Here is a 26673-nt window from a genome sequence, read left to right as displayed (position 1 = left end):
CTTGTTTTGTTAGTAATTTATTTTTCTGAAGTGGAATTGGGATCAGGAGGGGTTTACTTGTGTGTGACATGAGTGGGACAAGAAGAAATGGATAGATGACTTTATAGCTTGGTGGTTGTATCTTGGGAGTTTGACACTGAAACGCATGTGATTTGAAAGGCAACTGGGTGTTTGGCTTTTCATATTTCTTCCCTTTTCTTGCCCTTTTCAATAGGATCAATATGCTAATGCGTTTCTTCATGATGACAACATGAATTTTCGTGTAAACCTACACAGAATGGTGAGTCTTTTGCTCCAGATTGTTTTCTCTTTAGGATGCAAACACAGAGGGTTTGAGTATGTATGAAAAGTATATGTTGAAAATTGTGACACAGACATCTAACCTACCTTGCTAAGGCATGTGGAAATACTGTCAGAAATGCAGTAGTTGCAGAGTGATTTTGAAACTGCTCTCAGAATGTCTCCATTCTTCAAAGAACAAAGAGCTCTTTGCCCTGTCAGTGAATTCAGAGGCCTGTCTAGCTGGTGAGGAGCTGTGTATTAGGAGGTCTCTGAGGACACCAGTGGTAGAGAGAACGTTCTGCCTTAATCTCCAGCAAGCATTAGCCCTCATGTGATACATAATAGCCAGCTGGAGTTACACTGAGTGCTCTTATTTGGTTTATGCTTCATTCTGGGTGGAGTAATTCACCTGCAAGGAGGAAAGTATTTTGTCCAGAGCTTTTTCCTGTGGTGGAAGTGTCCTTACCTGACTCGTGAAACTCTGCAGTTACAAGTAACTTGAATGGTTATCCTAACTTGATGCATTCTGTCTTTGTGGTACTGGCACAAAGTTCCACCTCATCTGACAGTGAAGCAGCACTTGAAAGTCACTCACTGTTGAAGAAAGAAACAAACATCTTACTTTATGGAGACCATACTGCAAGAATGCTAGTCATTACTCCTTAACAACAGATTTGCTATCCGGTTTGCCTTTCTGGTCTGTTTCAATGAACACCAAAGCCATTGACTACTGTACACACAGTTAAGAATGCCAATCGGACTCCTGGGTCAGAAACAAATCACTATGTTAACCAGGGGGGAGGAATTTCTGTGTGATTTGTTTTTGTCTTGGGGTCCCTCCCCTCAGTAGAACAGTGCCTTCCAGCTACACAGCTAGAGAAACAAACCCCCAGTATCAGCATGCTGGAATGCAGGCACAATTTTGCTCCAGCCATGGCCTTTAGGGTTAGTATGTGTAAGATGGCAGTTGGAGAAAAAGACAAAAGGAAGCCTGTGCTGATTGTACAGTTTGCTTGAAAAATACAATAATACACAGACTGTCACTTCAGGCTTCTGCTGACTTCTTTTCATCTCTGTGTGTTTGAAGCCAATGAGGCATCGGAAGAAAGCAGCAGACAAGAACCTGCCCTGCCGCCCGCTGGTGTGTGCGGTGCTCGGTGAGTGTTGTCAGAGCATGTGTGTGCTTGTGGCTCCTGAAGCATCTCTTGTTGGGCAACAAAAACCTGAGATTTGAGGGTTAAATGGAGCAGTGGATGGACTTAAAAGAGGGACAGTTACATACTAAAGATGTTTCCAGCAATCCATGCCTATCTTAGTACTTGGCTGCCTCACAGGCAAATCCAAGATTGCAGCTCTGGAGCAATAAATCGTATATACATTTACAGAAAGTTTTACAGATATTGCTTTGCCCATTTGAGCTGAGTTTTTAACAAGAGGGAGGGCAGTTGATTAATAAATTCAGTGTTTAGGTGAGTGTGGTACAAGTACTTTGTAGATGATATGACGATGGCAGACTTATGGTTCACAAAAACATACTTGTGAACGTGTTTGCTGGGCATTGAGCCTTTTCTGATCCAAAAAACAAGAGGAATGTTAGCAGCTAGGATTGGTTTTGCCTGTGGATATGGAGGCGTAGTTGAAAGCTTTTCATGCAGCACATGATTAAGTTGTGACTCTCGTTACTGTGGAGGCCAAAAGCACATGTGGGTTCAGAAATGGATGGAGCCTGGATCCCTGAATAGCTGTTCAGCCTGATGGTACAGAAGCAGTCTTAGACTTCAACATTTTCAAATGTGATTGTTGAAGCCAAGACACACAGCTGCATGAAGAATCTTACTAGAGCTATCAGATCCCATACACTCTTCACCTGCACTGTTTTTAGTCACTATTGAGTCACACTGCTGGGCTGTTACTGCCCTAGGAGGTTACAGCTCACGATTGTTACCAGTGGCTTGGTATAAGCATTTCATGTTGAAGTTGGGTTGGACGCACCCCCACACACATTCAGTTATCATTAGCTCCTCTCAATTGTATTTCTATACTCCTTGCCTCTTATCTTCATACTGGAAGCCCTTAAATGTTAGACACATTCTCCTTTTTTCGTTTTTCCCCGAATTAGTCTTAAGCAGAAGCTTAGCCCATATTGAGATCAAACTAGCTTTACTTGCTTCAGAATTTGTTTTAGGAAAAATAGATGTTATTTACAATGTCTCTTTAAGTAGCATCTAGGTTGTGCATTGTTTTTGAATAATTTTCTAAATTGTGCTTCTTAATGGAATTTTCCATTCGTGACAGGGCTTGAAATATTGCTTGAGCAATTCTAAACATCAGAATTCATGGTGTAGTCTTTATTTGACTAATAGTGGGGGAAACCATATGGAAAAGCAGTGCCTCAAAGCAAATTACAGTATGTGCCCTCAGTTTCCAGGAGGTTCTTTTCTAGTTCTAGCAAATGTCTAATATTCTTTAGAACAAACAAACAAAAAAGTGAAATCCCTTTCATCTAAGCAGGACTATTGTCTGGTAGAGATAGGTAGGTGGGGCAGTGTGACTTCCTTGTAGTCTACTAAAAGCTAACAGTAACCAGCTCAATACTTACTTTATCATTTTCTTTTCTGTCAGATTTGATGGTGGAATTCATTGTAACACACATGATGAAAGAATTTCCTATGGATCTCTATGTGTAAGTGTCTGTGGGGTAACTCACTGTGATTTCGTTTGAAGTTTGAATTTAGGTAGAATGCTGCTCATAGAGCAATCTTCAGGCTGAAATAACCCTTTGTGGCTGGTGGGGAGCAGGATGGCTTTTCATGAACTCTTCCAGTAACTTTTTCTACTTCAAAAATTCTCTGTGTGCTAGAAAATTGAAAGCAATTCAATTTCAGACTGTTTTCCTAATCTACTTGATCTAACACAAAGAGCTTTTCAGTCTAAAAGAAGTTTCATAACACAGAGTCATTGCAGCAATCCCCACTTCCCAGAAGATGAATCTTGGTCTAGAAACAGAAAAGACAGTTTTGAAAAAGTGAGGAGGACTGGCATGAGGCCTGGAAGGCAGTGGAGAGAGGGAGGTTTAAGCCTGAAATGGCCTGCTAAGCAGAAAGGGGTAAAACTTAGCAATGGGCAAAAGGAGACAAGAGGCCCCACAGGGGCCTCTCCAGTGCTTTGTACTGCTTTAGGCTGGAAGGCAGAAGTAGGATTTAGACAGTGTGTTGGCTTTGCTCTGACTGTTTGTACAGTGCTGAATTTCCCCAAGGTGTGAACAGCACTATATTCTGCAGGGAAGATAGAGACACACAGGATGTTTTCTCTTAAGGTGACTTTCCAGCATATTCTGATTTTGCCCAAATAGCCTTGCAATTACCATTCCTTTTCAAGGATTGTACAGTTAATTGAGTTTGTGAGAATTTTTTTTTTATGACAATGCAGAACTAATTGTAGATGGGTATAATGCTCTGGAATTTCACAGGAAAGGTGTGAAATGCTTTGACTCAAAAGCAACATCACATCTAGAAACCCCTTAGCACTAGAAATAATGAGCAGTAGCAGCCATCAGTGGACATTCGTATCCATTTATTTTGGCATGTTTGTGCAGTCCTTTCACTGTACTCCTGTCTGAAACCATCCCAAAGCAGACACAGTTATTGCAGACAAAGTGGGTGTTCTGAATGCACAAGTAGTGTCATTCTTCTCTGCAGTGCATTTAAGAGGTGATAATATGAAGCTGCACAAGGCTGGGCATATTAATATTTAAAAGAGAAATCCAGGTTCCTTAGACTAAGAGTACTTTTTGTCCATTATTTGTATTATGAATCCTCAGCACAAAACTTTTAAAAACCAGAGACACCCCTGGACACCACCTATGGATAACTTCATAACTTGACTTACAGCCAAGCAGATACAGAGGCAAAAAGGTGCTGGGCATTGTCCAGTACCAGTAACATCAGAAGCAGGAAGTTTCTCCCCATAGGGATTGCTGTTCCTGATCTGAAGACAGCTGTCTATCCTAGCTGGTTTGCTTCCTTTTCTTGGTTGAATTTATGAGAATCCAATTTGAAATGCAGCACTTAATGTCATACTCAGTGATTATAAATAGTTTTGCCTTTATTCAAAGTTAGTTTCAGTCTTGCCTTCCTGTGGTATTTTTGGGATTATCTATGAGTCTGAAAAGAATAATACATACCTTCTGCTTATTTTTTTTGCTACAGCCTTTTTTTAAAGCCTTGTCTTGAACTTTGCACCTCATTTTGAATAAATTCCATGCAAATTTTTAGAATTTAATTTCTCCGTGTTTATCTGATGTGCCGTGTCTGTCATCAGTGTCTTTTCAGAAAGATGTGGGTTTTAATGAGATAATGTGTTTTTGAGAAATAGGGATTCCGGGGGGGAAAGGATTTTTCCTTTTTTTAGTCTTCCTTCTATTTTTTTTTCTACATGTTAATAGCTAAAAATAGCTTGGCCTGACAAATTCAAGTTTGTATGTATTTTTTGTGTTGTCTCTAATGATAGTGATAGAGAATTTATTCACTGTACTGTATTTTTAATTTGGATGTTATTTGTGAAGAATGTTTGTGCACCTAAGAGTCTGTATGAACACTAGGTGCTATAGAGACCTACAGGATTTGGAGACTTGACAAGTGCACTACTTGTATTTTGGGGGATTCCAAAGTTTGCATGTGTATTGTATGAACATTCCAAAGCTCATACTAAAATTGTTTTTTTTAAGGAGACTGGAAAATTTGATAGAAATACATTTCTTTTATTTTTTAACATAATTAAACTGTACACCTCAGTCAAACTAAATTCTGTAGTTTTTCTGACACCCTCATTTCCTTTAGTCTCATCACTGGGGCCAGAGAAATGGAGAAGCTCCATTGTGTCCAAATTTTACAATAGCTTGTAGTATCTCAGATAAATGGAGTCTGCAAGTTAAGTAACTAATTTTGTAGAGTTTATGAGGCCCTTAGGTTACGGTAGCAGAGAGTGAAAAGTATTTCTTGAACAGCAAACATGCATTTGTGGTTAGTCCGATCCTCTTGAGTGTAAACTGGCGTACAGGCCCCTTTTTTCATTTTGTCAGATTCTTTATTTGTGAGCGTTGATTCCTCTTAGGAGGCCAAAGTCACAACTCCCATCCTCTTCTGATAGTCTTTGAATTTGTCTATTTCCCTGCTGCTGATTTCAGCAATTTTTCCAGGCTTGCTGTAGAATTGTGGGAAGATGCATTGTCATTAATCCTTTGCCCTCTCTTTTCCAGACGGTGCATTCAGATTGTGCACAAGCTGCTGTGCTATCAGAAGAAATGCAGAGTGAGGCTCCATTACACTTGGAGGGAGCTCTGGTCAGGTACTTGGCCTCTGCAGACAGTCAAATAGGAAAAACCCACAGTGGTGGTGGTTTTGTGGCCGTGACTGCTTGTTCCATTGCTGCAGGTTTGAAAAGGAAACAGCAGTTCTGTTAAAGGATCTTTATGTTGCTCCTTAGTTGCTACATGCAAATTGCCTCCTTTGGAAAGCCAGTTCATTATCATAATGGTAGCTAATTTACTTTCTTGTCTTCCGTGCTCACTATGGTATCCAAATATCTTTGTTTTTCTGTTCCATTACCTGAATCTCTCTTTACTTGATTGGAGAAAATGGAGTAATGTTTTATGGAGTAGTGTTTCTCTCTCAGATCTTTGTGAATAGAAAGGAGGTAGGCTCTTGGGTAAAGGGAGATGGACCTTGCTTTTCCTTTTACTGCAAGAGATGCTCACACACAGAATAGTGTATACAGCTCCTGGAGAGCAGCCTTGAAATGTCAGTGTGAGGGAAGAGAGGCTTTTAACTCTGACCTTTGAGTTGATGGTAGATAATCTGGTTCATGCCACTTACATCCCAAGATAGAAAAATAAGTATTGTGGAGTCTGACATAATCTAGTGGACAGCTTTGTAGGACTCTTACATGATGCAGTCATTGTGTGGGAGGTCTGGGGAAGGGAGTAGCAGAATGGATGATGAGACCTAACAGGCGTCTTTGGTGGATATGGTTTGTGCTTCAGTTCTTACCTAGCAAGCAGTGAAGTAGCTCAGCCAGGAAAGTACAGTTAATCCCCTTGCTGTTGTGGCTTAAACAAGAGCTTTATGAAAATTCAAGGGAACAGGCCCTAATTGTGTACTCCTGGAGCTGTGCTTGAGACCTAGGATCAGCGACTTGCCTGGTGTAATGCAACTCCCATCAGAAATTTGAGAGGATGGCTTTTGAAAGAGGCAGTGATCAGTGGTTTGTGAAGCTGTTCTCAATTGGCACTGAGTACTTCCCTTCAGTAGCCTTGCCCAGCTGAGATGTAGCTACTGAGAAGTGAACCAACAACCTGAGTCATTTTCAGTTACTGAATTTTCACCTTGTGTGACATGTGGCCCATTCAGACTTTCTAAATGATCCCTGCAGAAGGTGAAGTGGGTGCCTCTAATTAAGGGATTAGCAGTTCCTTTTCAGTTTTCCTCAGAATAGAGCCCCTAGAGGCACGGCTGTAGTGTAGTGCCAGTTCAGGAGATGAGTGTGTACAATGTGGATGTCTGTTGTGAATGGAAATTGCATCTGACAATGTGTGTGATATCTTCCAGCAGTTACAGTGAACCAGAGCCATTTCTATTTGGCCAGGCTGGCCTGGGTCTTTTCTATGCATTGGCAGAATTGAAGTTGGAAATATAGCACCTTTTGCTTGAAAATATTGTTCCACAGTTCAGGGAGCACACTCATAGGCATCTTTAAATCCTTAACTTTCCCTCTTTTAGGGAAGGAGAAAAAAATTAACATACTCACTACACACTGAGATTCAGCATCTTGGGATATTCTTGTTAGCTGTCTCGAATTAGGTGGTGTTTATATAGACCTTTGGAAACATAAAGTGCCTCAGAAGTATTAAGTACTGCACATGCTTTGAAAGCAAAGCAGTAATATAAAAACACTTGGGTTGGTCAGGTTTCTGTGAAGGAACTGAAACATTGGCACATCTGATGCAGCTGAAAGGCTCCATGCTTACGATAGATTTTTGTGTATTTTAGGTGATCCTCTTCTGGGAGTAAACTACCATAGAATGTTTCAAAATTATTATTTTTTTTTAATAGGATGTTGAGGTCAAGAGAAAGAGATTCTTCTGTAGCTGCTTAAGTGGTTTATGCAGGCTGGAAGACCCTGGGTGAAATGGTGCATACACCTGTAAAAGGGCAGGTCCTGGCTGCTCCAGGTGTGCTTCTAGAATGCTATTTAAGTTGCAGAATAAATGCTAATTGCCTGCCCTGTCTTGAGATCTGTTTCATACTTAACTCTTACCCTGTCAAGGCTGCTCTTTGATTACCCAGAATGCTGCTGCCTTTGATGTGAAAGAATGTCTCTTTCTGTGGTCTTGATCTATGTGACATACAATTCCAAACCAGAGCACAAGACTTCTGAAATAATTTTTGTCTCTCATATGACCATCAGGCTTTTATTTTGGATTGAAGAATTAGCTATCACTGCTGGATGAACAGCTAAAAGGGAGCAGCTATTCACTGTAAGGTCTGAGATACCAGGTTGCCCCATCAGGTGTGCTTTACAGAAGCTCTTCAAGCCCACACTTGTCTTCTGGAATGACAAAGTGTGTGATGACTTAAGCAATGTCCCTGTGGTGCAGTGTGGATAATAGCAGTGGAGGCCCCCCAACAGAGCTGAGTGGAACAAAGCAGCTGGAGGGAATTTGTGTAAGGAAGTATTGAAAGAAATAGAGAGAGTTCTACCTGGCACATAAAAGGAGGAGAGTTTTTTCAGGCAGAAAACTGAGTGGGAGAAGACAAAGGGACAACTGGGGGTAGGTGGTCGGTATCGGGTGCGGAGGAGCTGAGATAAAGGTTGGAGGTGGAAGCAGTAGCTGTGTATGGAGCCTTCTGTTCACTTGCCAGTTCTAATGTTAGCTAATCTCTAATTAAGGAACGCCACTTGGGTGTCATCTGATGGACTGATGCTCTTCCTTTGTGGATGCTTTGTCTTCAGTATGGAAGGCCAGAAGCACTTAGAGAGCTTCTGCATTTATTCTGTTTGATTTTAATTTGCAGTGATGGCAGAGAAAAGCAGTGGAGCCAGGTGCTTTGGCATCTCTCAGGACGCGTATCATGCTGTTTATGCAGTCTGTAATACTTTATACTTTTTTGGATATGCCACTATTTGGCACATTGTTTCCATATGATTTTATTTCTGTTGAACTTTCCTCTGCAACATTTGAGCTTGAAGAAGAACAATATTGTTACAGTCTTTGGATGTGATCCAGCCTGAGCTTCTCTATTAGAATAATTTTTTCACATTAAGTTAAGGGACCAGGGCAGTGGCACTCAAAGCAGTATAAATCTCTGGCTGTACTAACCAGATGACCAAGAATGTTTAGGTGACAGAGAAAGATGCAGGGATTTGAGAGCTGGAAACAGGACTGACAGAAAGGAAAATCTGGGGGTGGCAACAGTAGTGTGTAGAAGCTGGTTCTAGCGAAAAGCAGTGTGAAAATAAATATCAGATTACTAGTGGAGCAAAATTCTGGAACATCTTAAAAAGAGGGCTGGAGAGTGAAAAGCAACTGTAATCTGCTTAACCTATGAAAGTGATTGGCAAAGGCATTTACTGCTAGGTAGAGCAGACATTCAGATCAAGAAATATCTGTTGATCTTAGTTCTTTTTAGTAGCCCTTTTCAGCAGTCTGTTCACTTCTGTTCCACCAGTGGTTAGTGTGCAGCTCTTCCCTATGAGTGCTAAAGAAAATCTTCAGGTTTTTCACCACTGACAATGTACCATTGATGGTATTAGCCTGGAAATTTGGCCAAGGTCAGAAACTCTAAGTGGACTCTATTGACCTGTTTGCTTGCAGACATTTTGGCCAACTGGAAGTCTCCTGGACTGTTATGCCAGGTACCTTATTCTATTTAAACATTGATTAATTGAATGTCAAGTGTAAGGTACTTCCTAGAGCCATTTAGGAAACTTGGGAACAGCCAGTTCACTGGTCTCAGAAACAGCCTGTTATGCCAAATGTTCTTGGGCTGGTTTGTACAGCACTTGAATGATGGACAATGCTGTATGTGTTGTTGTTGCTGTCAAGCATGTATGAGCTATGCCAGAAGAGTTTTCATGAGTCACTTAAGCTTTTTATATAAAAAGACCTCATTTCTTCAACTCCTCCCACTTCAAAATTAGCAATGCTTGAGCAATTCACGCTGAGCTTAGGGGATGCAGGTAACTTCTTTGCAGTTGCTATGGTTTGCTTTAAGCAAAAGCTGTGTTTAAAGAAACAGAAAAGCAATACTAATAAAGACTTCTAATAGCAAGAGTAGAGCCTAAAAAATCTGAATTATATTAATGGTGAAATAGCTATTTATTGGGGTAGTTGAATGCAAAGTAGGATTAACAGTGAGTACTGCTATTAGTAAGTGTTGAGGATCAGTTTTCAAATTGTTTTAAGATAAGGCTGTAGTTCCTTATCTGGTAATTTAGTTAATTTGGTAGATGCAGAATGCACTGTTAAAATAAGGGTGCTTCAAATACGTAGCACCATCAAGAAGTTAATTTTTCTCCTTTTTCATGTTAGGGTTATCAAAGCAGACTTCTACAATGCTACTAGACAAAATACACTTTTTTTTCCCCTTTTTGTACACTCTTCAGATCTTTTTGTCAGGTTCTGTATTTATAACAAGGATAGTACTGCATTCAAAAATTTTTTGGGTGCATACTAAAAATGTGAAAGGTTCCTCTGTGGAAGATTTTCAAATAAAGAAGCAATTTTTTTATGAGAGAGAATCTCCCCCCAGACTTTCAGTATATAGTGAAAGTATATATAATACTGCCCTTATGCAGTACATATTTAAAATTGTATGGCTCAATCACTTTGCTTTATTATTTTGTGACTGAAATGTTGATTACTGAGAGTGTATTAGCTGTGTCAGTTGTGGTTCTACAACTGTTGATCAGGTCTGCCTCAACCCTCTGATTTATGTTGCTGAACAGACTGGAAATCAGGTGATGTTGTATTTTCACTCCATCTCTAATCCGGCTGTCACTGTCACTTTCTGCAGCAGCTATCTGGCAAGGGAAGCTTATCATGGGAAGCTTATCATCTTGCAGCTCTTGTGGAGACAGGATTCACACACTGGTGTACTAGACAGTTGAGTTCAGTGGCAAAGTTCCTGGTCACTAGATGCCATAAGAGTTTGGACGACCATAGTGCTGCTTGGTCAATTAGCAAATTACTTAGTTTCTCACACAAACTAAAGGCTGTAACTGTTGTGTGCCATGGAATATATACCAGGAGTCTGCAGCCCTTAGGGGGTCCTGTTTTCTTTATTATAGGAGTGTTGGTGCTTGTGGTATGTGGTACTGTGTTGGCCCAAGCTGGGTTCAGGAATGCTGTTGTTAATCCTGTCATCCATTTCACAGTATGATATATCTATCATTCTGAAGGAATTCAGGAAAGGATTGAAATTGAAAGATGGTTTTATGAAATAATTTTTGTTTATAGTTGTGGTGTGTGTTGTGGGTTGATATTCATTGATTTGTTTAATTTGTACTCCTGGCAGAACTCCATGTTACCCCAAAGAAAACTCCAGTCCCATCTTAGAAAGCTTACTCACAGGCAGCAAGATGGGAAGGTCAGAAGAAGACTGCAAATGTCTGCTTGTAGTATTCTGCTGTCATTCTCAGCTGGTGGGACAATGTCATGCTCACCTTTCCACATTACCTCCTTCAACCAAAGCTAGAATATTTTCATGGGAACACTCCAGGGCATTTAGTGAAATGCCCTGGTATTAAACTCTTAAAGAAGATAGTGTAAGAAATGCAGAAACTCAGTGGCTTTCTTGTAAAGGAGGATGTTCTAAATTCCCTATATGGGTCATTTTTAGGAAGCATCTGCTTTTACTTAATTCTAGTTTACCTTTACTTTATGTTGACATATTTTAATACTGATGAGAAAGAGTTTGACCTTGATAGCTAGTGAACAGAAAAAGAATAGTTGTGGCTGTTACTGATCACCTGGTGTGAGATGAGGGTGGGAATTTCTCAACATAGCCTTGCTCAGATAAGCACAAATGGAGTTTAGTCATTTGCATGGATAAAAGTCTGGCAACCTTTTGGTCATCCTGCCTCAGCCTGGCAGGTCTCATCCAGATATGTTGCTCCCTCATGTTTTAAATAAAGCTAGCAAATACTGGAGAACTTGATTGTGGATCACTAACAGTTTGCAGATCACAGTGACCTAGTGGAAATAGTGTGATAATTTCTCCTGGGAAATGGTCCCATTGATGATAGAAGTGTTACAGTCGCTGTTCAAAGCTGTTTCTTTATCTGCAGGGGGGATTGCGGCACTCAGAATGCAGTCATTTATCCTGTGCCCCTTTTTGTGTTCAAGCAGCATCACTCCTGGGTTCCTTACCTTGCAGTCTTTCCATGTTCTCACACAATATTTTTTCTCTTTCTCCAGATTTGCCTCCTTTTCTGTTTTAAAACCTGAGGCAAAAATGTGCAACGTTAACTCCCAAGACTACTGTTTAACAGTGTGAACCTACACTGTCAGATAAAACAGAATTGAGCTCAGTACTGCCCTTTCCTCTAAAGAGGGATGAAGCTTGTGGGTGTGTGCTTTTTTATAAAAAATTATTTATTTATTTGTAAGAAAAAAGCATATTGTTCATCTCAGCTTTAGCCGAAGTTGGAAGTTGTCACTGTTATTTCTTATTGCTTACTGGATTGCCATCTAGCAGCATTGCTCTGGCATCAGCAATCAGCATTTCCATTAAGCTTGCAATTTCACACTGTTGGCTCCATTTAGGTGGGAACAGTGAGTACCAGGGATGGGGGCTATATAAAGAGAGTGAAGGGTTGGAAGTGAAGTAGCCTGCTCGACTGATCCTGGGAGTGATGGCTTGTGCCAGCATGTGCTCCAGCCCTCTGGCAAGCTGTTGATTCTCATTAAGAAAACAGCCTGCTTTCATGGATGTACCCTTGAGAGCGAGTCATGGGGAAAAGAGAGGACAGCTGTAGAGTGCTGGTGATGGGGAGCCTGCCAGTTGCCAGCTGCTTTTTGCCACAGAGCTGTGGTGGCTGGGAGGAGGAACTCAGCACTGCCTGTGGCAGCAAGAGGGAGGGTAGAGGAGTGTCCAGGCAGGTGGTTGTTACAGCAGGGAGCAGGGGGAAGGAGCTGGAGCATGTTGACTTGGGATGTTGACAGAGCTTTTATTGCTTCCTCTGCTCCCCTGAGATGGGGCTGCAGCATTGGTGCAAGAGTCTTTTGTTTTAGTGCTGTGGTTGATTGACAGGAAGCTGCAAGTGCTGTCCTTGAGTAATTGCTTCACTTGTCCAAGGGTGCTGGGATAGTTTGTGCCTCAGGGAGTTCTGGTGTGTTAGTTAGTAATAGCAATGTAACTATTTCTCTGACAGGATTCCTATTCCTACAACTCTATCTGGAAAATACCTCTGTTGGTTCTTTCCTGTCAAACCCAATCTGTACATTCTTATCTCCTGCAGAGTTTGTTTTGATCACTGTTCTTCTGAGTGCCTGCCAAAGCTGAATGTGGCCAGATCTGCCCCTTCCTAACACTTAGGTCATCTCAGAATGTCATATTTGAGCCTTTTGCTTCCCTAAATCTGAATTACCTTTCAGGTATAGCGTTTTTCTAGAGGTGATTACTCTGTTCTGGGGTCTCTTCTCCTCATAGCTGCACAGTGGGCTGTATGGTTACATCCTAGCTTAGCCCTTGTGACTTCCAGTCAGGAACAAGAGAGTGGACTCGTCTGTGGTTATGGTATTGTCATGTTGTGAGAATCTGCTTTTTTCTCATTCTGTTCTGTAATTTCCTCTCATGTAGGGGACTCATGCTGAATTTTAGAATCTGGAAGAACATATTAGAAAGCATTGTTTGGCCTATTGTTTTGGCCAAGTGTTTGATGTAGACCATTTAGAGACAGAACATTAAGTGTAGGTGGACCTTTGATCTGGCCGGGTACAGCCAGGGCTCGTGGTGTTGCTCTATTTATACTTCCAGTGCTGTTGCAGACAGAATGCTCCTGTTTTCTCTTGTATGTTGGAAGAACTGAAGCACAGAAAGACCAGTGCTGCTTCCTGAAGAATCTAATCCACTCTATTCTTAGTTGCAGCCTTAGTTGCACTAGGCCTTAACCAGATCTGGCTTTCCTTGTGCTACAGTGAGTAGTGTGGACCTTGTCTTGGCAGTATCTACATGTGAACAGGGTGGCTGTAGGAGGTGCAGGGTGGTTACTGTGCTGCTGTGAAGCACTTGTAGGCAGATGACTTCTCTGCAGCATGGACGTGTTGCCCAGATGTCATGATCAGCTGCCTTCTAGTGATAGATGGGTGGGGATCCTTCTAAGGGGGTTGTGATTTGAGACACTGGAAGAGGACATTGAATACACTGTTGGTTCAATGGTAACTTCTAGAGGGAAGGGGAAAGTCACTGTTCTTCCCTGTGTGCCCTGAAAGTTGAAGGGTAGAAAATTGGAGACTTTTAATAGAGCACTGGATCCTGTTAATGGATGTTATACTGCAGCTGAGGAGCCCTCACATCTCTCTCTCCCTTGCTCCTTTCTTGAGGGCCATTATATGTACCATTAGAAGATTCTTGACCTGTAAGCACAGCAGATACAGTGACAGAGGCCTCCGTGCTGTGCTCAACCCATCCGAGTTCTCATTGATGAGTGTTTCAGAGCTTTTCTCTTCTGCTTCATTGTGCAATAACACATCAGAGCCTTCTGATGCTCCTGGCAGAGTCTGTGCTACATTCTGACTTGCCCAGGGGATAATACTACTACTTTTTTCCCCCCATTTTCTCTTGGCCTACCTCCATGGTCCTGTTGCATTACACATTACACATGATCCAAACAGAGAACACTGAGACACTAAATAAAAAAATAAAAAAAAACCAAACTTTGTGTGAATCCAAATTCACCTGGGGCTGAATATACTTCTGTTTGAAATAAGGCTTACAAGGAGAGAAGGTAAGTCTGCTATGTGAATAGGAATAGGGGAAGGAGAGAGTGAAGGGCAACTGTAACAGGAATTACCTCCTTCCTGGTAGAAGAAAAGGAGAGATGGTGGCTGCCCACAGTCTGCTCACAGAGGACTGGCTTGAGGGAGGGCAGCAAATAACTGAGCAGGCGTGTACTGTTGCTCCTTAGCAGACAGAGTGGCTACAGAAGCTGATAAGGGAAAGTGTCTTCAAAAGCAGCTGTGCAGCAAAAGAGCTAAGAGGTTCTTTCACTGTAGTCATTTCAGTTTAAAAAGTAGGGAGGATATGTATGATGTCACTTTTCATCCTTTTGCTATAATAATCCTTTGGAGAGAAAATTGTCCAAGAGCCAACCTGCTATATACCACTTTTCACATACAGCCTGTCACATGGCTCTGTGTCCACTCAGCATGCTTGTCTGCTTGGGTTTGAGGCTCTGAACATAGGTGTCCAAAGCTGTGTTCTCTTCTTGTTGATTTAAGAAGCGTAGCCCATGTGCTCAGCTCAGGTCACTTACATGAACATACTGGTGGCTGCTTGTTTAGTTACAGCCTTCTCCCTTTATTACTAAAGAAGTCCTACTGACACTGTTGTATTGTGAAATTATGGATGTTCAAGACTCACCACAGTGGGTGTTTCAGGTCCTGCTAATGAATGCCAAGAACAGGGAGGAAAAAAAGGCTCTAGAGGGTACTGCAAAAATGGTGCTGTTTTCCAGTTAATGTTGAAATAGATCTCATACCCAAACCATCCATTGCTGTTAAATCCTGGAGCATAATTTGGGATAAGGTGGCTGAGCCCAAGCAAGGAACACATTTGTGTATGCCTGTGCAGCTGGGAGACTGAATTGCTCCTCTACTGGGGAAAAAAAAAAAAGATAATTTGTTGGCTAGTATGAGAGGGCAGCCCGCAGGTGGGGTGTGAGAGGCAAACAGTTGATTGCAGCAGGGAAAATGTGGCACATCTGGTTTGGCTTCAGATTGTTTAGGAATAGAGCCATCAGTGCTCTGCTGGAGCTCAAGGGCAGAGGGGTGTTCAGTCAGTTGGACTTTCCTCTAAAGGTTTATTTTGTGTGTGTAATTGTTGCTGAAGGCATATGAAGCCAGATCTAAAAGTTGCTAGTTCTGAAAACTTCAGGGCATAACTGTCCTAATTTTCAGTGCAGGGTCTGCCTTACAAACAACTACAGGGACACGGCAAAGGGGTTTAAAGGTTCCACAGTGTTTGTGGTCCTTAGAGACACTTGAGTAGAGGCTGCTGCAGAATGTGCTAGCATGGAAAAAGATTGGTTGCTCCTTTAGCATTGATGTAGTGTATATCCCAATAAGGAACACTGCAACTTTTTTAGGAATGTGTGGTTTCCTAACAGTTGATAAATTTTTCAGTGCAGGGCACACAGTGACTGTAAACCTTTGATGGGTTAGTTCTTCTGACCAGGCTCTTAGCCCAGCACTCAGTTTCTTCTTCATGTGAAGCATGTCCCCCCCCCCCTTTCTAGTTCTTAGGGAAGGAACAGCACAGATAGTTTTGAGTAGGCTATGATTCAGTGCAATTCAGGTATAAATACTGATTTCAAGCAGAGGTAATCTCTTGTCTTCTTTCTAACTAACACAGGAAAATTAAACATAGATTCATCACAATGGTTGAAACAAACTTGGGGATAGAACAGACAAAGTTCTCCTTCAAGTGTTGTCACCAATATAGAGCACTACAAGTGCTTCAGGGTGGTCTATGAGAAGTACTGCAGCGAGCAGTTGTAGAGTGCTTGTTCTCGTCATTTAGTAGGTGCTTGTGCTCTGAACAAATACACTTGTTCTTTTAAAAATAGTTTCTCCTCATCACGGACAGCTTTCATGTTCACTGTTTTTGGATGTTCGGTGGTGGCTTCTTGTCATGCTATGCCGTGACCTGCTGACAAAGGCCATTCAGCAGGGCTCTTGTGGGAGAGTAAGAGGCAAAGAAATGAAGATGAGGCTTCTCACCACTTGTCATAGGAAATCCAGAGCTCTGCTACTTTGCTTCCACAAACCCAAGCTGCTGGTAATTGAACAGCAGCCCCTGGTTGTGAGCTGTGGCCCTGTGGACTTTGTCGCTGGGAAGGAGGTAAAACCAAGCTTGTAACCACGAGATGGAGAAATGGCCAATGAGCTGCTGTGACAGAGATGCAGGGCAGCTGTCTGCAGTCCAAGGCACTGACTGCGGGAGACTCTTGTGCTGTGGAGGTTTGGTTACCTTGGCAACCTGTTTTTAGCTGGATCTTTGCTCCGGTGGAGAGCCCATCTGTACCTGCTACTTTGTTTTGAAGTGTTTGTTTTGCAGGAAAATAACTGACAGGGGTATTTTCAGAGCTGTGTTATTGTGGAATCCAGGCTCTGGTTTTGGCTGATGGAATTTGTCTGATGATGGGGTGATGATGGTATGGAGAGTTATGTGACTGGATTGAAAAGGTGTTAATGTATCTGCTTCATGAGGTGAGCTGCTGACATGGAAGGGAGAAATGCTATTGCTGATGGTTAATCCTGGAGTGGCTCTGAAAGATACATCGCTTGCTTGTCTGGAGTTTGCAGAGAATTTTGTTCATTGCTGGTTTTCAGTTCATCATCAGCCACCTGCTGGAAGATTAGATGGAAGTAGCTTCTGCCTGTGATAAGTAAATACCCACCTTGGGGCTGCAGGCTTCCCTTTTGGTGTGCATGTACAAACTTGTGATACTCATGGTGAACTTGTACTATTGTAAAGTAGAGGTTGCAGGACTGCATTTGGAATTGGGCAGTTTTGTTTAATTCAAGATCTGACTGGTGTGTTCACATGGTTTTGCTGTAGGTTTTTTGATTTTACCTTTTGTGAATACTTTGTAATCTTGAAGAGGATGAGTATCTAAATTCTGCCCATACCTCATTCCTGTTCCCTGTGCTTTGTCTCTTCTTCTTTCATAGGCTGTACCTTAGGCTGAACAGTCTTTTCTGCATTCACTGTGGAGTTATCCCAAACCACAGTTTATTTTCTCACCAGTTACTGGATAGTGTGTGACACTTGTGTAATGGTGAGGGAAAAATGGATTAACAAGTTCTACTTGTGCCTGTAAGAAACAGGAGTAATGCCTGGTATTGTTCTGTTGGATGAAGTTACTAATTAGTAGACAATTAAGAAACTTTTTTAAAAAGATGTGTACAGTCTTCCAACGTTGACTTTTCAGGATTTCTTAATTCAGATGTTTTAAGTCTTGAAATGTGTTGACTTCAGAGCAGAGAGTACATTAAGAACCTCTTCTAGTCAGGCATCAGCTTTCACTTCTGAACAGCTATAATGCAGAAGAAACTAGTTTTCTGAAAATTTCAACAACTAGGGAAAAAAAAGAAGATAAGAAACTTTACATTTTATTCAAGTGCCGGAATGCAGTTGTTTATTGTAAAGTCTGTTTGATTAAAGCATTTTTAGCCAACCTTTTTGTTAATTACCACTGCTACTAACTGATACTGGGTGGTTACAGCAGAAGCTTTTGTTGTTTTATTATTTAAGACAAGTGTGAACCAGATCTGTAATCTTTATGGCACAGCCCCAGATAACTGACACAATAAAGCACTACATCCTTCTTTTTACCAGTGCAGCAGCACTGACACAGAGCTACAGAAAAGCTGTGCTGTGGGGGTTTTCTTACCTTTTTTATTTTTTATAACTGTGTGTATCAACAAGAGTGACAGTTTGGGGCTGACTGTGCATACATCATCTTGGTGATATATGAAGCAGAAACGAGACAGTTGGATTCTCCAACCCCAAAGCTCGCTCCAGGATCTAGCAGATAGAAAAATCTTGCACTGACTGAGTTAAGAAGAGACATACCTTGAGCCTGAGTAGATTTGATTGGGAAGTCAGTGAAGGAGAATAAATGTAGGAAGGCAAAATGGCTGTCACTTAGCTGTTTGGCAGGGTATTTTAGCAACAAAAAGCACCGCCAAACCCTACATATAAATGGATATATTTCTGAGGTGAATAGCTGGCATTTAGTTAAATTTACATTAGATAATGTAAATGCATCTGTATATAAGTGACTTGTTGAGAATGGCTTTGCTTTTTACAGTATTTAAAAAATACTTATTATTTTCTCCTAGCTTTGATCAACTTGTTGAAGTTCCTCATGTCTAATGAGACTGTGTTGCTGGCCAAGCACAACATCTTCACCCTTGCTCTTATGGTGAGCATCTTTACCCTTGCACAAATACTCTTAATTTTATTGTGAATTAATATTAGGAAGGAATTGTAATGCTGAAAGGACTCCAGAAAGGACTTCTGGCCTGTTAAGGAGATGTCAGAACAAGGCCATGAAGCAGAGGAATATCGTGGTTGGATTCATTAGGTGTTTGGAAAGGGGCAGTGCTTTGACTCACTATAGGGTTGGCTTATTGAAATAAAGAAGTCTGTGTGAGGAAAGGCCTAGTTTAATTTTCCAGATTTTTTTTTTTTTTTTTTTTTTTTTTGTTCTGTGGTCCTTTGTATAAAAAATAGAAACATGTGTTTCTAGATAAAACAGTATTTAAGCTTCTTGTCTGTCTCTTTGGTACTATAAGGAAAACCTGCTGCAACTGCAAGCTGTTCCTTTGAAGGTTTTGGACACAATGTGTACTGCTTCTGTTGCAGAATAGATTTGGGATAAATGTTCCTGTTGCAACTTCTTTTCACTTGTATAGGTTGTGAACCTGTTCAACATGTTCATCACTTACGGAGACACATTTCTGCCCACTCCCAGCAGCTATGATGAGCTGTATTATGAAATCATTCGCATGCACCAGAATTTTGACAACCTTTATTCTATGGGTGAGTACCTCCTGACTCGTCAGGACTGCTGCTGCCTGGAAGTGAGGCGGATGGAAGAGGGATGTTTGTGTCAAGTGTTTCCTGTCTACCTGCTACTGATGTGTGCTGTGCTGGGTGAACATGTTTTGTGTACTAAGGCATGTTGGTAAATTAAGAATTGAGAGAGGGATAAACTTATTAAAAGGATAAGTTTTTTTTTAATGTCACAAAAAAATACGAACAGGCTCCTTGACCCTCCCTCTGTCACTTAATGTTGGAAATATAAATTTGTCACAACGGTGTATGTGGTATTTAATGCATTTTGTGTAGTTTTCCTCTGTTACATTTTACAATTTCAAGTCAAGAAGCAGGTACATGCTGCAGAACCACCCAGCATAGAGAAACACTGAATGCAAATAAGAATTTGGAAAAGAATTTGAGAAACTTGCAGCAAGAAGCTTGCTGTGCTAGACAAATCACATCTACTTCACTCATTGCCAAAGCAACCAAGAAAACAGCCCTCACAAACCTGCTTGCAGTGACAAGTGAATCGCTGGACTGAAGAATGTGCCCCCTGGCAAAACAGGGAGAAGCTGCCATCTTTCAAGAGAGAGGGAAGGGAGCCAAGTGACACCCAGCAGGGCAGAGGAACAAAGGAAAGCAAGGAATGCATGGAGACATAATCAGTCACTGTTATACACTGGCACCTGCAGCCCAGGGTAGCTGCAGCAGCACTGGTATGCTGCATACTTGAAGCTGTGAAAAAAGGAATATAGCTGTGTTCTTTGTTTGCTTCATTCCAAAAGGACCTTTCATTCCTTCACCCTCTGCTCCCTTCTCAGTGTGATCACCCAACGAACCCAGGAATTAATGTAAGTGTATAAGGAGAGTTAAAGGGCAGACAGTTGGCCACAGCCCTCTTCTGACATGGGAGAGGGACATGCTCACCTAAATGAAAGTAGCTGACTACCCCCTGTAACTGCAAGCAGAAACAAACTGCCCTTTTGTATAAATTTCCCACAGTTTTCAGCTGTTGCATAAGGGATGGCTTGGCCATTTTTGTGCCCTCTGAGTGCAAAAGATTTTTTGCTAACCCATTTTCTACTCCCAAGAATTGCAACTAGTAAGATGAGGTGCTTTAACTAGGTAATATTTTTTGCAAACCCATCCCCTATAGAAGCTTAAGGTAAGTGGAGTAGAAGAATAATGCACTCAAATACTTCCTCAGTTGGGTTGCAAAAGGCACAACTGAGCTGCTTAAACAATTTCTCACATGTTTGCCATCCTCCTATGTAAAGTAAACCTCGTTGAATTGCTCTTGCAGATGCCTGGATTGAATATATTACTTCAGATATTCTAGTATAGTACCTACTGTTTGACAAAACAGTGTTACTCAGAGATGACAACTTTTTTTCTGCAGATGACATGTAATGGTAGAATAGAAAGTGAGAAGGTAGCACCATCTCAAGCTGATTACAGTGACCCTTCTGTCCCCTAGTCTTGGGGTATTTATTAGCACAGATGAGAAAGCTACTCGATCCTTTAGTTTTTCTGTTAATGTGGTTGAAACTTTCCATATTGGGAGTGGAGTTGGAATCTAATTGACTTGTTTTTTTTTTTTTCTCTTGTTCTAAAACTGAACTTTATGCAGATCTGCAGGACTGCAAGCTTCTGTCCTTCAATTATAGGCATAAGTATTGCAGCCACTGTGCTTAAGCATTCACTTGTAGAATCCATGTTTCTGGATGATCCTAAATTTGGATGGTGAGCTGTTCCTTCACTTCTAAATTGAGGGTGAACCTTTCTTGTGGAGTCTAACATCCAGAAAACCCTGTATGTACAAATTCATAGAAAATTCCCTTTGTTCAGGCAAAATGGAAATTAATCAAAACATCTGCTACAGGATCTGTTATTGTTTTGATGCTTACCAAGAGTTGTTCAAGTAACTGCCACCATAAAAACACTACATATTTTGACCTAAATAAATATTTTTGGTACTCTGGCAAAAATGAATTGGATTCCCTAGAAGTTCTTCCTGTTGCAGAATGTTTTCAGATCTGCTCTTAAGACTGTCAGAGACCATCTGTGCAAGAGAACACCACCCTTCTTCCTACAGGCAGCGTTTTTTTCTTTACGCTGGTGTGTAATTCCTCTCTACAGCTCTGGATAAATGGGCATGTAAAGAATTCTTCATTGCTGGAGAGGGTTTTAACTGCAGTGTGTAGTCCAGTTCAGATGGAACCGTGTGTTAGCGGGAGCTGGAGAACAGCTGTGTGTGGAATAAGAGCTGTTCTAGGCTTGGGATGTTTCTCTGTTTTTGGGGAAAATGCACTGTGTATGTGGTGGTGAAAGCAGTTTGGAGGATCCAGGTTCTTCCATCCCCTCTGGTTCAAGTCATTATTCTGTTCTGCTCACCCCTTCCATGTTCCTTATGTTTCTTAGATGGGCTTTGAAGGGTACTTCTACCTGGATCACAGATTCTCAAAGATGACCTTTGTTTTGATGTGGTTCCTGGATTGCCATCTTGCCAAAGATGGCAGATTTTTTTTTTCCTGTTTTGAATTATGAAATTGCCAATTCTGTGCCAGCACTGTTAACTGTCTTCTCCTTTCAGTTCTAAGGCTGTCTACCAATGCTGGTCAATGGAAAGAGCCTGCAAGCAAGGTGACCCATGCATTAGTCAATATTAGGTAAGGAGTAGAAGTTAATTACTCTTTTAAAGTTTCTCACTTCCTGTGTGACTACATTTTATCATGACAGTTAGACATTTGTTTCAATGAATTTCATTTTGCATTTGTTCTACTTGTTGGGCTAAGTTGTTGCTCTAAGGCATAAAGGAATGATCACCAGGGTTTGATTGTCCCCTAATACAGCTCTTCTGTAGACTAAGTGCTTTCAAAGCATAGCACAAACTGTAATGAATTAATCTTCATATCATTCTTGGGAGAAGTTATACAGTAGAGAATAACGCTGTGCTGGCAGAGCAGTTGTGAACCTATTGGATTTCTGTTGTGTAATTCTATAGCAATTCCACAAAGCTATGAAGGGGACTGTAAGCCTGCTGTAATAAGAAGATTTGAGGCTTCCTAACATTGCAAGATTTTTGTGTGTTTAAAACTGATTATTTAAGGACATTTCAATGTTCTCTTAAACCTCCACTTCCTGTTCAAGGCAGAAGGGGAGAAGTTATGCTTTATTTGTAAGGCTAAGGAAATCTAGGTATGAATTCTTTCACAATGGCAATAATTAATTTTTCTGGCCCCTAAAGCAGCTACTACTGACCAAGTTGGGTACTGGGCAAGAGGACCATGGATATGAGCGATTGGAAAATGGAGGAATGTTGAGAGGGAAAATTTACTTCTTAGCTCTGGCTTGTAAACAAACCATAACATATAAAAGTACTTACACTGAAAAAAAATCTGTACATCGCTTCCCTAGTCACCCCCGACACTTGGTGTCTGTGCAACACCAAGTAGCTCAGTAATCTTGCATTGCTACTACTCATTGTTTTCCTCGCTACAAAAGACATTGTGTAAGACAAACTCGCTGAGGGCATTTTTCAAGTCAATATACATCTTACATGTCTGTAAAACACCTTAAAGGTCTGTAAGCTTGATAACATCATATATGATCCTAGACTTATTTTGCTGCTATCCTTATTTTTGAGTTTTTTAAACAGATGTATGTGAACATGTGTGGGTAGATAGTGCACTTGGAGTGAAGCAGCAGAACAGATGGCTGTTGACTAATGTCACTTAATGTGACACAAAGTGCCTGCTCTGGGAATGCTCTGTATAACCAGCACGAGAAGTCTACCCTTGGAAGAGAGCAAAACCAAGTGATCACAGAGAGTTTGTGTTCACCCCTGGTTTGTGGAACCAAGACTTTGCATGGGCTTTTTTCCTGTTGGCTTTGCAACTGCTTTTTGTGAAGATCAGCATGCAGTTGAGACAAGATGCAACCAAAAAACCGGCAAAAAACCCACTTTGTGTGTCCTGTTATGGTATGAACATGATATGCCTTCAAGGACAACCTGTATCAGATGTGTTCAGAATGTGGTGATGTCTGAAATCAGTGAATTCTCTAGTCTGTTTCTCTTCTGGACTTCTGGTAGCTTTCCTCTGCTCCACCCAACTGCTCATCTATGTTGAAATTTCATGAATGACTGCTTTTCATTCAGTGAAATCAGTAAAGGTCTAAATTACAGATGATTCAAGGCCTTGAGAGTTAGAGTTCTGAGAAGTTAGTCTGTTTGATTTACCCATTTCCTTGCTCTCAAAAAAGGAAGGAAGGGAGAGTTTTGTCTTCTGGTGGTAAAAACACTGTGTTTGAAGGGTTCTTTAGCTGAATAGATTTCAGAGCAGCCAGAGAAGTCCAAAGGTAGTGTGCTTTTGTGAAGGTGTTTGACAGTGTGATGGTTCAAAGTCATGACTGGGACTAAAAGCTGGCTCAGCTCCCTATAATCTGGGTTTCCTGTTTGTTTGTGCCCCTTTGGTTTTCCTTTAGAGGGGTCTTAGTGTACTGTGTCTCATTTGGATGCTTTTGCCATGAAGGAAATTAATTTGGAGAAATCCACACTGGATTTTTTCCTCACCTTGCTTCATCGTTCTGTAAAGTTTTTATGAGCAGTGATTACCTGCTTTTTGCTGTAACTGTGCAGTGCAAAGTCATGCTTTGGTTTATATCTTGGTCTCATTACACAAGCTATTTAAAAATAAATAAACATTGCAATTTCCTTATCCTAGGGCTTTTAGTGGGTTTTAGAAACGTAAAGGCATCTGCCTGTGCATGCATACAGTGGGCTTTAACAAGTGTCTTAAATCCTAGTGTACAATTTTATGTGCATTTCTGCCGGGAGAGGAGTGGTGAGTTGTTTACAATGTTTCAAGGCTGCAATGCATTTGTGTTACAGGAGTAGCTGTTGAGGAGACACCGAAACAGTCCTGCTTGTACCCCACAGTGCTGGACTGATGAGCTCTGCTGATGAATTGCTTAAATAGACAGGATGAGTAATGCCTAGAGACTCTTAGACATGTTCTTCTTTAAACTCAGCCGCTGAAAGATCCCGCTTTGTGTGTCCTATTATGGTATGAACAGTACCTTTCAGTTGGACTAAAAATTCTCCAGTAGACAGTCTGAGTTTTGTTGTTGATTATTTGAATTTCATTGTCCTTACTCCAGTCAAAAAAGCAGTCATGAATATTCTTTTTGTATATTAAGAGATAGGGAGGCTATTCCTGCCTTCTCTCCTTTCTACAGATAATTTGTAATTTCTGTCCAACCCAAAGAAAATGAAAAATTGAAGAAGAAAGAATAATAATATCCTTATCTGTCTGAAAATCTTACATACCAAACCAGGATGAGTGATTCTGATTGCTGTCCTATCTCATAATAGTCATTTTAATTTCTGTCTGTGGATTTGTCTCTGTGGTTTTCATAAATAATTGAGATATCATAGACTGCAAGATATAGCTGCAGCACTGATGAGGTTGAAACAGGAAGGTGCAGCAGTTGGTGGTTTGAAAACTCACCTTCTCACCTCTGAGGAAATAAACACATTTTGAGACAAGTTTTTTTTTTTAAACTAATGAGCCTCTTCAAGATAACATTGTGCAGGTTTGCATTTAATGAGAATTTTATTAATGCAGGGTTCAAAGGGGCATTTTCTGATTGACTATTCAGTGAGGAAGGCAAATCCCTGTATTCTTTTAATAGACTTTCTCCTAATCAGGATTTTTCCAAGGTGAATAAATAGATTAACTCAATGATTAATAGGCTGAGTTTCTCCCTTGTCTGAAATTCAGCCCCATCATAATTTTTAAAGTAATTTTATTTTTCTCACTGAAACACCTTTGAAAAACAGAGACTAAGTTTGTAACATGGAACTGGGCGATAGGATTTTTTTTAAGTGTTTTCTGTGCTGTTGTAGCATATGCTGCAATCCTTGCTTGTGTGCTTTCATTCACTCTTCCATTTTGCAGCTACTTTTGTTCCACTTGAGCCACCCGGTGTGATGCTTTTTCCTTGAATGGAAGGTGCTGCTTCTCCCAGGGCTGCTTTTGGGATTGTAAAGGAGAGACTGGGGATTTGGGAGGAGCACTCGGAGCATTGCGTGGATGTGTATAAAATGATTATGCTTGGTACCAGTCTACATAGGAGCACTCTGAAGGAACATTTGCAATTTTAGTTAGGCCAAATTGGACTGTGCTTGTTTGTTGTAGGAACTTTTCATCCTGGCCCTGAAGCTATAGCTCCTGACAAATTACCAGCACTCACAGAACTGCACTTAATGAAAACCTCGACGGAGGAGAAGGCTCCATTCAGATATTTTTTAGAAAGGGGGTGACTGCAAACAGTCCACCTAGTACCTTCAGGATTGTTCCACCAGACTGCAAGGAATTTAGCATTTGTTTAAGGGGAGAGAAGACCAAAATGCTGCTGACCTAGTCATGTTGCAATGGCTTTTATGCAGGATATGTGAAAGTGAACCTGCTGATAGAGAAATGCATCTGTATTTGTGGTGTAGGTGGTGACCTATGGATTACAGTCAGCTGAGACTGTGTGCAAAATATGTGTTTATGTCTGTACACACACACTCTCTTCCTTCCCGCTCTGTACAGACTAATAGACATACAAACACATTTCTTGCCAATATGAATCAGAGTGAAAATGGGAGAACAAGCTTAAAGCCTGTTTATGAAAATAAATGGTCAAGAAAATCTATGTGCATATATATTAAAATACAGATATCTGTATGAACATTCTAGGTATGTGCACCTATATAAATGTGAATATCCATATATGGATGTCTATGTGTATATAAAAACATATATAATATATATATAGAGAGACATAGACATATATATACACTTAAATTATATATATTTATTTACATACAGAACACACACACAGACATGTTTCCTTTGGCAATGGGCTTATTAAAGCCTTAATCTCTGAGCTGAAAATACCAAGCACTTTCTTGTTTCCAGCTTCTCCCAGATGAACCAAAAGGGTTGGCTATAGATGCTCAGGTGTTACTTCTTCCAGCAGCATGGTTGCAATGGATGAGTCCCCTGGGACTGTGGGACCATGTGGAGCTGCTCAGGGCCAGCCAGTGCAGAGCCCCAGAGTGTGCTCAGGCATGCAGGTTACAGCCCACAGTGATCTGGAGTTCATTGCCTGCAATTCTTAAAACTACCTGTGAGGACTACACTGGTGGAATAACAACTCCATTGAAGTGTTCACTGAGGTGTGCTTAATGGTAATGACCTCTGACATGCTATCACTGCTAATCAGCCTGACTGAGCTCAGATCACAGGATAGTGCAAGACAGTCAACAATTATTTTTTTTTTAATAAGAAAAAAGCAACAAGGCCCAAAGAGAAACTCGGAAATGTATTTTATCAGTACTTTTAAATTGTAACACAAGTTTGACAAGATTATGGGTCAACTTCTTATTAAAATGATGTAAGAAAACTTCTGAAGTGTATGTAGCCAAGCTATTTGAAGAATTAGTTCACTGCAATTTTTGGGTGGTAGCATGGTAGCCTGAAAAAATTCTAATGCTGAAAATCTGTAAGCA

General features: G+C 40.9%; 1 protein-coding gene across 5 annotated transcripts in view; it reads left to right on the top strand.

Annotated features, from left to right (window-relative positions):
• The window catches only part of ARMH3 (armadillo like helical domain containing 3), a 123538-nt gene that overhangs the window by 33661 nt on the left and 63204 nt on the right, over window positions 1–26673 (top strand). For 4 of the 5 annotated variants that reach the window (XM_053948560.1, XM_053948559.1, XM_053948563.1 and 1 more), the window contains exons 17-23: window positions 215–280; window positions 1370–1439; window positions 2905–2965; window positions 5540–5628; window positions 18410–18492; window positions 18986–19112; window positions 21706–21781. In XM_053948560.1, the coding sequence (XP_053804535.1) occupies window positions 215–280; window positions 1370–1439; window positions 2905–2965; window positions 5540–5628; window positions 18410–18492; window positions 18986–19112; window positions 21706–21781 (572 nt within the window). Of the gene's footprint in view, window positions 1–214; window positions 281–1369; window positions 1440–2904; window positions 2966–5539; window positions 5629–18409; window positions 18493–18985; window positions 19113–21705; window positions 21782–24003; window positions 24130–26673 lie in introns of those variants that run through there. The other variant, XM_053948564.1, reaches the window with a different exon arrangement.

Source organism: Vidua chalybeata, chromosome 8 (assembly GCF_026979565.1).
Source record: "Vidua chalybeata isolate OUT-0048 chromosome 8, bVidCha1 merged haplotype, whole genome shotgun sequence".
NCBI classification, from domain to species: Eukaryota; Metazoa; Chordata; class Aves; order Passeriformes; family Viduidae; genus Vidua; species Vidua chalybeata.
The sequence above is the reverse complement of the archived record's forward strand: the minus strand, read 5'-3'. Positions and strand labels throughout refer to the sequence as shown.